The following is a 14,729-nucleotide window of genomic DNA, read 5'->3' as shown; positions in this document are numbered from 1 at the left end:
GTTTCCACGGTAACCCCTGACAAACACAACACACAAATCATCACCTTCAATTAGGTTTGAGTCCATCACTGTTTGTTTTAACTCCATAAAACATTCCCCTCATATGGTTTTCTGTTCCACAGTCCTCACAGCTGTAGCCCAAGCCCCGCAGGCTGGTAATAATGCCCTCTATTCAATGGTCACACGTTATTTAAACAGACATTAAGTTACATGATATGTCTCTGTCTGTGAGTCATGCCGTGGGTAGAGGTTATTCCCATGCTGGTTGTGTTGTTTCCCTGCTGGTAGAGGTGGAACTACACAGAGGTGACTGGAATGAAGAGGAGGCTTTGGTGTCTGTCTCTACCCTACCGCCTGGTGAGTGAGGTGTCTGTCTCTACCCTACCGCCTGGTGAGTGAGGTGTCTGTCTCTACACTACCACCTGGTGAGTGAGGTGTCTGTCTCTACCCTACCACCTGGTGAGTGAGGTGTCTGTCTCTACCCTACCGCCTGGTGAGTGAGGTGTCTGTCTCTACACTACCACCTGGTGAGTGAGGTGTCTGTCTCTACCCTACCGCCTGGTGAGTGAGGTGTCTGTCTCTACCCTACCGCCTGGGGAGTGAGGTGTCTGTCTCTATCCTACCGCCTGGTGAGTGAGGTGTCTGTCTCTACCCTACCACCTGGTGAGTGAGGTGTCTGTCTCTACCCTACCGCCTGGTGAGTGAGGTGTCTGTCGCTACCCTACCGCCTGGTGAGTGAGGTGTCTGCCTCTACCCTACCGCCTGGTGAGTGAGGTATCTGTCTCTATCCTACCGCCTGGTGAGTGAGGTGTCTGTCGCTACCCTACCGCCTGGTGAGTGAGGTATCTGTCGCTACCCTACCACCTGGTGAGTGAGGTGTCTGTCGCTACCCTACCGCCTGGTGAGTGAGGTGTCTGTCTCTACCCTACCGCCTGGTGAGTGAGGTGTCTGTCGCTACTATACCACCTGGTGAGTGAGGTGTCTGTCGCTACCCTACCACCTGGTGAGTGAGGTGTCTGTCTCTACCCTACCAACAGGTGAGTGAGGTGTCTGTCGCTACCCTACCGCCTGGTGAGTGAGGTATCTGTCGCTACCCTACCACCTGGTGAGTGAGGTGTCTGTCGCTACCCTACCGCCTGGTGAGTGAGGTGTCTGTCTCTACCCTACCGCCTGGTGAGTGAGGTGTCTGTCGCTACTATACCACCTGGTGAGTGAGGTGTCTGTCGCTACCCTACCACCTGGTGAGTGAGGTGTCTGTCTCTACCCTACCAACAGGTGAGTGAGGTGTCTGTCGCTACCCTACCGCCTGGTGAGTGAGGTGTCTGTCTCTACCCTACCGCCTGGTGAGTGAGGTGTCTGTCTCTACCCTACCACCTGGTGAGTGAGGTGTCTGTCTCTACCCTACCGCCTGGTGAGTGAGGTGTCTGTCTCTACCCTACCGCCTGGTGAGTGAGGTGTCTGTCTCTACCCTACCGCCTGGTGAGTGAGGTGTCTGTCTCTACCCTACCGCCTGGTGAGTGAGGTGTCTGTCTCTACCCTACCGCCTGGTGAGTGAGGTGTCTGTCTCTACCCTACCGCCTGGTGAGTGAGGTGTCTGTCTCTACGCTACCGCCTGGTGAGTGAGGTGTCTGTCGCTACCCTACCGCCTGGTGAGTGAGGTGTCTGTCTCTACCCTACCGCCTGGTGAGTGAGGTGTCTGTCTCTACCCTACCACCTGGTGAGTGAGGTGTCTGTCGCTACCCTACCGCCTGGTGAGTGAGGTGTCGGTCTCTACCCTACCACCTGGTGAGTGAGGTGTCTGTCGCTACCCTACCGCCTGGTGAGTGAGGTGTCTGTCTCTACCCTACCGCCTGGTGAGTGAGGTGTCTGTCTCTACCCTACCACCTGGTGAGTGAGGTGTCTGTCTCTACCCTACCACCTGGGGAGTGAGGTGTCTGTCTCTATCCTACCGCCTGGTGAGTGAGGTGTCTGTCTCTACCCTACCGCCTGGTGAGTGAGGTGTCTGTCTCTACCCTACCACCTGGTGAGTGAGGTGTCTGTCTCTACCCTACTGCCTGGTGAGTGAGGTGTCTGTCTCTACCCTACCGCCTGGTGAGTGAGGTGTCTGTCTCTACCCTACCGCCTGGTGAGTGAGGTGTCTGTCTCTACCCTACCGCCTGGTGAGTGAGGTGTCTGTCTCTACCCTACCGCCTGGTGAGTGAGGTGTCTGTCTCTACGCTACCGCCTGGTGAGTGAGGTGTCTGTCGATACCCTACCGCCTGGTGAGTGAGGTGTCTGTCTCTACCCTATCGCCTGGTGAGTGAGGTGTCTGTCTCTACCCTACCGCCTGGTGAGTGAGGTGTCTGTCTCTATCCTACCGCCTGGTGAGTGAGGTGTCTGTCGCTACCCTACCGCCTGGTGAGTGAGGTGTCTGTCTCTACCCTACCGCCTGGTGAGTGAGGTGTCTGTCTCTATCCTACCGCCTGGGGAGTGAGGTGTCTGTCTCTATCCTACCACCTGGGGAGTGAGGTGTCTTTCTCTATCCTATCGCCTGGTGAGTGAGGTATCTATCTCTACCCTACCGCCTGGTGAGTGAGGTGTCTGTCTCTATCCTAACGCCTGGTGAGTGAGGTGTCTGTCTCTACCCTACCGCCTGGTGAGAGAGGTGTCTGTCTCTATCCTACCACCTGGTGAGTGAGTTGTCTGTCTCTACCCTACCGCCTGGTGAGAGAGGTGTCTGTCTCTATCCTACCACCTGGTGAGTGAGTTGTCTGTCTCTATCCTACCGCCTGGTGAGTGAGGTGTCTGTCTCTATCCTACCACCTGGTGACTGAGATGTCTGTCTCTATCCTACCACCTAGTGAGAGAGGTGTCTGTCTCTACCCTACCGCCTGGTGAGTGAGGTGTCTGTCTCTACCCTACCGCCTGGTGAGTGAGGTGTCTGTCTCTACCCTACCACCTGGCGAGTGAGGTGTCTGTCTCTATCCTACCGCCTGGTGAGTGAGGTGTCTGTCTCTACCCTACCGCCTGGTGAGTGAGGTGTATGTCTCTACCCTATCACCTGGTGAGTGAGGTGTCTGTCTCTACCCTATCGCCTGGTGAGTGAGGTGTCTGTCTCTACCCTACCGCCTGGTGAGTGAGGTCTCTGTCTCTATCCTACCGCCTGGTGAGTGAGGTGTCTGTCGCTACCCTACCGCCTGTTGAGTGAGGTGTCTGTCTCTACCCTACCGCCTGGTGAGTGAGGTGTCTGTCTCTATCCTACCACCTGGGGAGTGAGGTGTCTGTCTCTATCCTACCACCTGGGGAGTGAGGTGTCTGTCTCTATCCTATCGCCTGGTGAGTGAGGTATCTGTCTCTATCCTACCGCCTGGTGAGTAAGGTGTCTGTCTCTACCCTACCGCCTGGTGAGTGAGGTGTCTGTCTCTATCCTACCGCCTGGTGAGTGAGGTGTCTGTCTCTACCCTACCGCCTGGTGAGAGAGGTGTCTGTCTCTATCCTACCACCTGGTGAGTGAGTTGTCTGTCTCTACCCTACCGCCTGGTGAGAGAGGTGTCTGTCTCTATCCTACCACCTGGTGAGTGAGTTGTCTGTCTCTATCCTACCACCTGGTGAGTGAGGTGTCTGTCTCTATCCTACCGCCTGGTGAGTGAGGTGTCTGTCTCTACCCTACCGCCTGGTGAGTGAGGTGTCTGTCTCTACGCTACCGCCTGGTGAGTGAGGTGTCTGTCGCTACCCTACCGCCTGGTGAGTGAGGTGTCTGTCTCTACCCTACCGCATGGTGAGTGAGGTGTCTGTCGCTACCCTACCGCCTGGTGAGTGAGGTGTCTGTCTCTACCCTACCACCTGGTGAGTGAGGTGTCTGTCGCTACCCTACCGCCTGGTGAGTGAGGTGTCTGTCTCTACCCTACCGCCTGGTGAGTGAGGTGTCTGTCTCTACCCTACCACCTGGTGAGTGAGGTGTCTGTCTCTACCCTACCACCTGGGGAGTGAGGTGTCTGTCTCTATCCTACCGCCTGGTGAGTGAGGTGTCTGTCTCTACCCTACCGCCTGGTGAGTGAGGTGTCTGTCTCTACCCTACCACCTGGTGAGTGAGGTGTCTGTCTCTACCCTACTGCCTGGTGAGTGAGGTGTCTGTCTCTACCCTACCGCCTGGTGAGTGAGGTGTCTGTCTCTACCCTACCGCCTGGTGAGTGAGGTGTCTGTCTCTACCCTACCGCCTGGTGAGTGAGGTGTCTGTCTCTACCCTACCGCCTGGTGAGTGAGGTGTCTGTCTCTACGCTACCGCCTGGTGAGTGAGGTGTCTGTCGCTACCCTACCGCCTGGTGAGTGAGGTGTCTGTCGATACCCTACCGCCTGGTGAGTGAGGTGTCTGTCTCTACCCTATCGCCTGGTGAGTGAGGTGTCTGTCTCTACCCTACCGCCTGGTGAGTGAGGTGTCTGTCTCTATCCTACCGCCTGGTGAGTGAGGTGTCTGTCGCTACCCTACCGCCTGGTGAGTGAGGTGTCTGTCTCTACCCTACCGCCTGGTGAGTGAGGTGTCTGTCTCTATCCTACCACCTGGGGAGTGAGGTGTCTGTCTCTATCCTATCGCCTGGTGAGTGAGGTATCTATCTCTACCCTACCGCCTGGTGAGTGAGGTGTCTGTCTCTATCCTAACGCCTGGTGAGTGAGGTGTCTGTCTCTACCCTACCGCCTGGTGAGAGAGGTGTCTGTCTCTATCCTACCACCTGGTGAGTGAGTTGTCTGTCTCTACCCTACCGCCTGGTGAGAGAGGTGTCTGTCTCTATCCTACCACCTGGTGAGTGAGTTGTCTGTCTCTATCCTACCGCCTGGTGAGTGAGGTGTCTGTCTCTATCCTACCACCTGGTGACTGAGATGTCTGTCTCTATCCTACCACCTAGTGAGAGAGGTGTCTGACTCTACCCTACCGCCTGGTGAGTGTGGTGTCTGTCTCTACCCTACCGCCTGGTGAGTGAGGTGTCTGTCTCTACCCTACCGCCTGGTGAGTGAGGTGTCTGTCTCTACCCTACCACCTGGCGAGTGAGGTGTCTGTCTCTATCCTACCGCCTGGTGAGTGAGGTGTCTGTCTCTACCCTACCGCCTGGTGAGTGAGGTGTATGTCTCTACCCTATCACCTGGTGAGTGAGGTGTCTGTCTCTACCCTATCGCCTGGTGAGTGAGGTGTCTGTCTCTACCCTACCGCCTGGTGAGTGAGGTCTCTGTCTCTATCCTACCGCCTGGTGAGTGAGGTGTCTGTCGCTACCCTACCGCCTGTTGAGTGAGGTGTCTGTCTCTACCCTACCGCCTGGTGAGTGAGGTGTCTGTCTCTATCCTACCACCTGGGGAGTGAGGTGTCTGTCTCTATCCTACCGCCTGGTGAGTGAGGTGTCTGTCTCTACCCTACCGTCTGGTGAGAGAGGTGTCTGTCTCTATCCTACCACCTGGTGAGTGAGTTGTCTGTCTCTATCCTACCGCCTGGTGAGTGAGGTGTCTGTCTCTATCCTACCACCTGGTGACTGAGATGTCTGTCTCTATCCTACCACCTAGTGAGAGAGGTGTCTGACTCTACCCTACCGCCTGGTGAGTGTGGTGTCTGTCTCTACCCTACCGCCTGGTGAGTGAGGTGTCTGTCTCTACCCTACCGCCTGGTGAGTGAGGTGTCTGTCTCTACCCTACCACCTGGCGAGTGAGGTGTCTGTCTCTATCCTACCGCCTGGTGAGTGAGGTGTCTGTCTCTACCCTACCGCCTGGTGAGTGAGGTGTATGTCTCTACCCTATCACCTGGTGAGTGAGGTGTCTGTCTCTACCCTATCGCCTGGTGAGTGAGGTGTCTGTCTCTACCCTACCGCCTGGTGAGTGAGGTCTCTGTCTCTATCCTACCGCCTGGTGAGTGAGGTGTCTGTCGCTACCCTACCGCCTGTTGAGTGAGGTGTCTGTCTCTACCCTACCGCCTGGTGAGTGAGGTGTCTGTCTCTATCCTACCACCTGGGGAGTGAGGTGTCTGTCTCTATCCTACCACCTGGGGAGTGAGGTGTCTGTCTCTATCCTATCGCCTGGTGAGTGAGGTATCTGTCTCTATCCTACCGCCTGGTGAGTAAGGTGTCTGTCTCTACCCTACCGCCTGGTGAGTGAGGTGTCTGTCTCTATCCTACCGCCTGGTGAGTGAGGTGTCTGTCTCTACCCTACCGCCTGGTGAGAGAGGTGTCTGTCTCTATCCTACCACCTGGTGAGTGAGTTGTCTGTCTCTACCCTACCGCCTGGTGAGAGAGGTGTCTGTCTCTATCCTACCACCTGGTGAGTGAGTTGTCTGTCTCTATCCTACCACCTGGTGAGTGAGGTGTCTGTCTCTATCCTACCGCCTGGTGAGTGAGGTGTCTGTCTCTACCCTACCGCCTGGTGAGTGAGGTGTCTGTCTCTACGCTACCGCCTGGTGAGTGAGGTGTCTGTCGCTACCCTACCGCCTGGTGAGTGAGGTGTCTGTCGATACCCTACCGCCTGGTGAGTGAGGTGTCTGTCTCTACCCTATCGCCTGGTGAGTGAGGTGTCTGTCTCTACCCTACCGCCTGGTGAGTGAGGTGTCTGTCTCTATCCTACCGCCTGGAGAGTGAGGTGTCTGTCGCTACCCTACCGCCTGGTGAGTGAGGTGTCTGTCTCTACCCTACCGCCTGGTGAGTGAGGTGTCTGTCTCTATCCTACCGCCTGGGGAGTGAGGTGTCTGTCTCTATCCTACCACCTGGGGAGTGAGGTGTCTGTCTCTATCCTATCGCCTGGTGAGTGAGGTATCTATCTCTACCCTACCGCCTGGTGAGTGAGGTGTCTGTCTCTATCCTAACGCCTGTTGAGTGAGGTGTCTGTCTCTACCCTACCGCCTGGTGAGAGAGGTGTCTGTCTCTATCCTACCACCTGGTGAGTGAGTTGTCTGTCTCTACCCTACCGCCTGGTGAGAGAGGTGTCTGTCTCTATCCTACCACCTGGTGAGTGAGTTGTCTGTCTCTATCCTACCGCCTGGTGAGTGAGGTGTCTGTCTCTATCCTACCACCTGGTGACTGAGATGTCTGTCTCTATCCTACCACCTAGTGAGAGAGGTGTCTGACTCTACCCTACCGCCTGGTGAGTGTGGTGTCTGTCTCTACCCTACCGCCTGGTGAGTGAGGTGTCTGTCTCTACCCTACCGCCTGGTGAGTGAGGTGTCTGTCTCTACCCTACCACCTGGCGAGTGAGGTGTCTGTCTCTATCCTACCGCCTGGTGAGTGAGGTGTCTGTCTCTACCCTACCGCCTGGTGAGTGAGGTGTATGTCTCTACCCTATCACCTGGTGAGTGAGGTGTCTGTCTCTACCCTATCGCCTGGTGAGTGAGGTGTCTGTCTCTACCCTACCGCCTGGTGAGTGAGGTCTCTGTCTCTATCCTACCGCCTGGTGAGTGAGGTGTCTGTCGCTACCCTACCGCCTGTTGAGTGAGGTGTCTGTCTCTACCCTACCGCCTGGTGAGTGAGGTGTCTGTCTCTATCCTACCACCTGGGGAGTGAGGTGTCTGTCTCTATCCTACCACCTGGGGAGTGAGGTGTCTGTCTCTATCCTATCGCCTGGTGAGTGAGGTATCTGTCTCTATCCTACCGCCTGGTGAGTAAGGTGTCTGTCTCTACCCTACCGCCTGGTGAGTGAGGTGTCTGTCTCTATCCTACCGCCTGGTGAGTGAGGTGTCTGTCTCTACCCTACCGCCTGGTGAGAGAGGTGTCTGTCTCTATCCTACCACCTGGTGAGTGAGTTGTCTGTCTCTACCCTACCGCCTGGTGAGAGAGGTGTCTGTCTCTATCCTACCACCTGGTGAGTGAGTTGTCTGTCTCTATCCTACCACCTGGTGAGTGAGGTGTCTGTCTCTATCCTACCGCCTGGTGAGTGAGGTGTCTGTCTCTACCCTACCGCCTGGTGAGTGAGGTGTCTGTCTCTACGCTACCGCCTGGTGAGTGAGGTGTCTGTCGCTACCCTACCGCCTGGTGAGTGAGGTGTCTGTCGATACCCTACCGCCTGGTGAGTGAGGTGTCTGTCTCTACCCTATCGCCTGGTGAGTGAGGTGTCTGTCTCTACCCTACCGCCTGGTGAGTGAGGTGTCTGTCTCTATCCTACCGCCTGGAGAGTGAGGTGTCTGTCGCTACCCTACCGCCTGGTGAGTGAGGTGTCTGTCTCTACCCTACCGCCTGGTGAGTGAGGTGTCTGTCTCTATCCTACCGCCTGGGGAGTGAGGTGTCTGTCTCTATCCTACCACCTGGGGAGTGAGGTGTCTGTCTCTATCCTATCGCCTGGTGAGTGAGGTATCTATCTCTACCCTACCGCCTGGTGAGTGAGGTGTCTGTCTCTATCCTAACGCCTGTTGAGTGAGGTGTCTGTCTCTACCCTACCGCCTGGTGAGAGAGGTGTCTGTCTCTATCCTACCACCTGGTGAGTGAGTTGTCTGTCTCTACCCTACCGCCTGGTGAGAGAGGTGTCTGTCTCTATCCTACCACCTGGTGAGTGAGTTGTCTGTCTCTATCCTACCGCCTGGTGAGTGAGGTGTCTGTCTCTATCCTACCACCTGGTGACTGAGATGTCTGTCTCTATCCTACCACCTAGTGAGAGAGGTGTCTGACTCTACCCTACCGCCTGGTGAGTGTGGTGTCTGTCTCTACCCTACCGCCTGGTGAGTGAGGTGTCTGTCTCTACCCTACCGCCTGGTGAGTGAGGTGTCTGTCTCTACCCTACCACCTGGCGAGTGAGGTGTCTGTCTCTATCCTACCGCCTGGTGAGTGAGGTGTCTGTCTCTACCCTACCGCCTGGTGAGTGAGGTGTATGTCTCTACCCTATCACCTGGTGAGTGAGGTGTCTGTCTCTACCCTATCGCCTGGTGAGTGAGGTGTCTGTCTCTACCCTACCGCCTGGTGAGTGAGGTCTCTGTCTCTATCCTACCGCCTGGTGAGTGAGGTGTCTGTCGCTACCCTACCGCCTGTTGAGTGAGGTGTCTGTCTCTACCCTACCGCCTGGTGAGTGAGGTGTCTGTCTCTATCCTACCACCTGGGGAGTGAGGTGTCTGTCTCTATCCTACCACCTGGGGAGTGAGGTGTCTGTCTCTATCCTATCGCCTGGTGAGTGAGGTATCTGTCTCTATCCTACCGCCTGGTGAGTAAGGTGTCTGTCTCTACCCTACCGCCTGGTGAGTGAGGTGTCTGTCTCTATCCTACCGCCTGGTGAGTGAGGTGTCTGTCTCTACCCTACCGCCTGGTGAGAGAGGTGTCTGTCTCTATCCTACCACCTGGTGAGTGAGTTGTCTGTCTCTACCCTACCGCCTGGTGAGAGAGGTGTCTGTCTCTATCCTACCACCTGGTGAGTGAGTTGTCTGTCTCTATCCTACCACCTGGTGAGTGAGGTGTCTGTCTCTATCCTACCACCTGGTGACTGAGATGTCTGTCTCTATCCTACCACCTAGTGAGAGAGGTGTCTGTCTCTACCCTACCGCCTGGTGAGTGAGGTGTCTGTCTCTACCCTACCGCCTGGTGAGTGAGGTGTCTGTCTCTACCCTACCGCCTGGTGAGTGAGGTGTCTGTCTCTACCCTATCGCCTGGTGAGTGAGGTGTTTGTCTCTACCCTATCGCCTGGTGAGTGAGGGGTCTGTCTCTATCCTACCGCCTGGTGAGTAAGGTGTCTGTCTCTACCCTACCGCCTGGTGAGTGAGGTGTCTGTCTCTATCCTACCGCCTGGTGAGTGAGGTGTCTGTCTCTACCCTACCGCCTGGTGAGAGAGGTGTCTGTCTCTATCCTACCACCTGGTGAGTGAGTTGTCTGTCTCTACCCTACCGCCTGGTGAGAGAGGTGTCTGTCTCTATCCTACCACCTGGTGAGTGAGTTGTCTGTCTCTATCCTACCACCTGGTGAGTGAGTTGTCTGTCTCTACCCTACCGCCTGGTGAGAGAGGTGTCTGTCTCTATCCTACCACCTGGTGAGTGAGTTGTCTGTCTCTACCCTACCGCCTGGTGAGTGAGGTGTCTGTCTCTACCCTACCGCCTGGTGAGTGAGGTGTCTGTCTCTACCCTACTGCCTGGTGAGTGAGGTGTCTGTCTCTACCCTACCACCTGGTGAGTGAGGTGTATGTCTCTACCCTACCGCCTGGCGAGTGAGGAGTCTGTCTCTATCCTACCGCCTGGTGAGTGAGGTGTCTGTCTCTACCCTACCGCCTGGTGAGTGAGGTGTCTGTCTCTACCCTACCGCCTGGTGAGTGAGGTGTATGTCTCTACCCTACCGCCTGGCGAGTGAGGTGTCTGTCTCTATCCTACCGCCTGGTGAGTGAGGTGTCTGTCTCTACCCTACCGCCTGGTGAGTGAGGTGTCTGTCTCTATCCTACCGCCTGGTGAGTGAGGTGTCTGTCTCTATCCTACCGCCTGGTGAGTGAGGTGTCTGTCTCTATCCTACCGCCTGGTGAGTGAGGTGTCTGTCTCTACCCTACCGCCTGGTGAGTGAGGTGTCTGTCTCTACCCTACCGCCTGTTGAGTGAGGTGTATGTCTCTCCCTACCGCCTGGTGAGTGAGGGGTCTGTCTCTACCCTACCGTCTGGTGAGTGAGGTGTCTGTCTCTACCCTACCGCCTGGTGAGTGAGGTGTCTGTCTCTACCCTACCGCCTGGTGAGTGAGGTGTCTGTCTCTACCCTACCGCCTGGTGAGTGAGGTGTCTGTCTCTACCCTACCGCCTGGTGAGTGAGGTGTCTGTCGCTATCCTACCGCCTGGGGAGTGAGGTGTCTGTCTCTATCCTACCGCCCGGCGAGTGAGGTGTCTGTCTCTATCCTACCACCTGGTGAGTGAGGTGTATGTCTCTACCCTACCGCCTGGTGAGAGAGGTGTCTGTCTCTACCCTACCGCCTGGCGAGTGAGGTGTATGTCTCTACCCTACCGCCTGGTGAGTGAGGTGTCTCTCTCTACCCTACCGCCTGGTGAGTGAGGTGTCTGTCTCTACCCTACCGCCTGGGGAGTGAGGTGCATGTCTCTACCCTACCACCTGGCGAGTGAGGTGTCTGTCTCTACCCTACCGCCTGGTGATTGAGGTGTCTGTCTCTATCCTACCGCCTGGTGAGTGAGGTGTATGTCTCTACCCTACCGCCTGGTGATCGAGGTGTCTGTCGCTACCCTACCGCCTGGTGAGTGAGGTGTCTGTCTCTATCCTACCGCCTGGTGAGTGAGGGGTATGTCTCTATCCTATCACCTGGTGAGTGAGGTGTCTGTCTCTATCCTACCGCCTGGTGAGTGAGGTGTATGTCTCTACCCTACCGCCTGGTGAGTGAGGTGTATGTCTCTACCCTACCGCCTGGTGGGTGAGGTGTCTGTCTCTATCCTACCGCCTGGTGAGTGAGGTGTATGTCTCTACCCTACCGCCTGGTGAGTGAGGTGTATGTCTCTACCCTACCGCCTGGTGAGTGAGGTGTATGTCTCTATCCTACCGCCTGGTGAGTGAGGTGTCTGTCTCTATCCTACCGCCTGGTGAGTGAGGTGTATGTCTCTACCCTACCGCCTGGTGAGTGAGGTGTATGTCTCTATCCTACCGCCTGGGGAGTGAGGTGTCTGTCTCTATCCTACCGCCCGGCGAGTGAGGTGTCTGTCTCTATCCTACCACCTGGTGAGTGAGGTGTATGTCTCTACCCTACCGCCTGGTGAGAGAGGTGTCTGTCTCTACCCTACCGCCTGGCGAGTGAGGTGTATGTCTCTACCCTACCACCTGGTGAGTGAGGTGTCTGTCTCTACCCTACCGCCTGGTGAGTGAGGTGTCTGTCTCTATCCTACCGCCTGGGGAGTGAGGTGTCTGTCTCTATCCTACCACCTGGGGAGTGAGGTGTCTGACTCTATCCTACCGCCTGGTGAGTGAGGTGTATGTCTCTACCCTACCGCCTGGTGAGTGAGGTGTATGTCTCTACCCTACCGCCTGGGGAGGGAGGTGTCTGTCTCTACCCTACCACCTGGTGAGTGAGGTGTCTTTCTCTACCCTACCACCTGGCGAGTGAGGTGTCTGTCTCTACCCTACCGCCTGGTGAGTGAGGTGTCTGTCTCTATCCTACCGCCTGGGGAGTGAGGTGCATGTCTCTACCCTACCGCCTGGTGAGTGAGGTGTCTGTCTCTACCCTACCACCTGGTGAGTGAGGTGCATGTCTCTACCCTACCACCTGGTGAGTGAGGTGTCTGTCTCTACCCTACCACCTGGTGAGTGAGGTGCATGTCTCTACCCTACCACCTGGTGAGTGAGGTGCATGTCTCTACCCTACCACCTGGTGAGTGAGGTGCATGTCTCTACCCTACCACCTGGTGAGTGAGGTGTCTGTCTCTACCCTTCCACCTGGCGAGTGAGGTGTCTGTCTCTACCCTACCGCCTGGTGAGTGAGGTGTCTGTCTCTACCCTACCGCCTGGTGAGTGACGTGTCTGTCTCTACCCTACCGCCTGGTGAGTGAGGTGTCTGTCTCTATCCTACCACCTGGCGAGTGAGGTGTCTGTCTCTACCCTACCACCTGGTGAGTGAAGTGTCTGTCTCTACCCTACCACCTGGTGAGTGAGGTGTCTGTCTCTATCCTACCACCTGGCGAGTGAGGTGTCTGTCTCTACCCTAACTCCTGGTGAGTGAGGTGTCTGTCTCTACCCTACCGCCTCGTGAGAGAGTGGTCTGTCTCTACCCTACCACTTGGTGAGTGAGGTGTCTGTCTCTACCCTACCGCCTGGCGAGTCAGGTGTCTGTCTCTACCCTACCGCCTGGGGAGTGAGGTGTCTGTCTCTACCCTACCGCCTGGTGAGTGAGGTGTATGTCTCTACCCTACCGCCTGGGGAGTGAGGGGTCTGTCTCTACCCTGTCGCCTGGTGACTAAGGTGTTCAGTGTGGAACAGAAACATCACTAAACAATGTTAGGCCAGGGATGACCAGGGGTGTCCAGTGTTATCTAAACAACATCTTTATGTTGTGTGTATCCTCTGTGCTAGACTGTCGGGAAGAGACGTACCCCTGCACCAGGATGTACTCTGTCCACCGGCCCATCAAGAGATGCATCCACTCCCTCTGCCTTTACAGGTAAACTGCAACTACAGGTTCTCTCTCACAGGAAAACATAGACACACTCAGTGCCTTCTGGTCATGCAGTCAAAGTTCATTGGTTTCAACCTGAGAGCCTGTACAGAGAGGCATGTTTTCGAGACAGCAGCTGGGCTCTGATTATAGTGTAATGATGTCTGTCTCCTGGTTTGTCTCAGCCTCCCTCGTGTCTATGTGATCAACAAGGAGATATGTGTTAGAACTGTCTGCCAACAGGATGAGTACCTGAAGGGTAAGACAGTCCACCTGATAGCACTTCATTAGACCCGTTGTTAGGATTACAACAACATAACAATCTGAGTGCATGAAACACTTACTGGCTTTAGGACAGCAAGTACATCTGAGCCCACACATCCTCTCTCTCTTCTCTCCATCCCAGCTGAGCTCTGCAGGGAGCGGTCCGGCTGGCCCAAACGCTTCCAGAGGTCAACCACCAATAAGAAACGCTGTCGCAATCGCCATGGCAACCCCAAAACCTGGGAAAACAAGGCCTGATGGGCCCAAGATGGCGGAGATGGAAGGAGGGGCGGAGGAAGAAGGGAGGAAGGAGAGAAGGAGTAGGAGGGAGGAAGGAGTAGGAGGGAGGAAGGAGGGAGAGAATGAGTAGGAGGGAGGAAGGAGAGAAGGAGTAGGAGGGAGGAAGGAAGGAGAGAGAGTAGGAGGGAGGAAGGAGAGAAGGAGTAGGAGGGAGGAAGGAGAGAAGGAGTAGGAGGGAGGAAGGAAGGAGAGAGAGTAGGAGGGAGGAAGGAGAGAATGAGTAGGAGGGAGGAAGGAGAGACAGAGTAGGAGGGAGGACTCCCTTGGAGACAGAACACTGGGTTGTCTCCATAAAAACACCCCAAAACACCATAAATCCACCGCTCAACACCTGGTGCTAGCCAGCCACACACACACACACACACACACACACACACACACACACACACACACACACACACAACCAGACACACACAAACAAACAACATATAACACAGTCCATGTAACTCCAGTTAAGAACAGTCTGAGTCATATTTCTCAGTTCTGCTATGAGACCTGTGTTTTAATAGAACTGTATGTGAATATGAGGGGAGAAATCACTCCCCACAGATTGGACCTGTGTTTTATTTGACACGGATCATGTTCTGTGCCATTGTGGGCTGTATAATACTGTTCAGATGGAACGCTGTTGAGTTCCTGTAGTTGTGTACTGTAGAGACCGTCTGAGAACAATGTATCCACTCTGTCATTGCTGACACCTTATTGTAAAGCACTCTATCACAATCCAATACTACAAAGCAGTGCAATAATATCCAATAAAATATCATTCATTGGTTTGTGTGGATCACTTTATTGATGTAGTCCAGTTTTTTTCCTCGTGTAGATAAAAAGAAAACAGGTCAACCTCGACTCAACATTAGTTGATATCTTTATGCTTTGATTTTCAATACATCAGCATTTACATACACATATATTGTATTTGTAATGTCAAGAATAAACACATAAACCAACATGAGTAGAGTCTACACAGACCCTCACCAGTTCATACCAATTCTCCCACTAGCTGTGTTCACACACAGGAAATCAATCAATTATCACCTCATTAATAAACATCGTGTCATCAGTCAATGCAAATGTTTGAGTCCATGTATGTCCATGAGAGAAAGACACACAATGATAAGTACAAAAG

General features: G+C 54.9%; 1 protein-coding gene across 1 annotated transcript in view; it reads left to right on the top strand.

The window, feature by feature from the left end:
- LOC135520626 (microfibrillar-associated protein 5-like) overlaps nucleotides 1-14,384 on the top strand; it is a 15,957-nt gene extending 1,573 nt beyond the window's left edge. Inside the window, exons 2-7 of the mRNA XM_064946312.1 lie at nucleotides 1-9; nucleotides 123-155; nucleotides 289-357; nucleotides 12,955-13,042; nucleotides 13,222-13,295; nucleotides 13,443-14,384. The exon at nucleotides 1-9 is cut by the window's left edge and continues 60 nt beyond it. Coding sequence (XP_064802384.1) covers nucleotides 1-9; nucleotides 123-155; nucleotides 289-357; nucleotides 12,955-13,042; nucleotides 13,222-13,295; nucleotides 13,443-13,558 — 389 coding nt within the window. The 3' untranslated portion in view covers nucleotides 13,559-14,384. The remainder of the gene's footprint in view (nucleotides 10-122; nucleotides 156-288; nucleotides 358-12,954; nucleotides 13,043-13,221; nucleotides 13,296-13,442) is intronic.
- Nucleotides 14,385-14,729: the final 345 nt, after the last annotated feature.

This window comes from Oncorhynchus masou, chromosome 29, assembly GCF_036934945.1.
Source record: "Oncorhynchus masou masou isolate Uvic2021 chromosome 29, UVic_Omas_1.1, whole genome shotgun sequence".
Lineage (NCBI taxonomy): Eukaryota > Metazoa > Chordata > Actinopteri > Salmoniformes > Salmonidae > Oncorhynchus > Oncorhynchus masou.
Note: the sequence above shows the minus strand (reverse complement) of the source record. Positions and strands in the feature narration are given on the sequence as shown.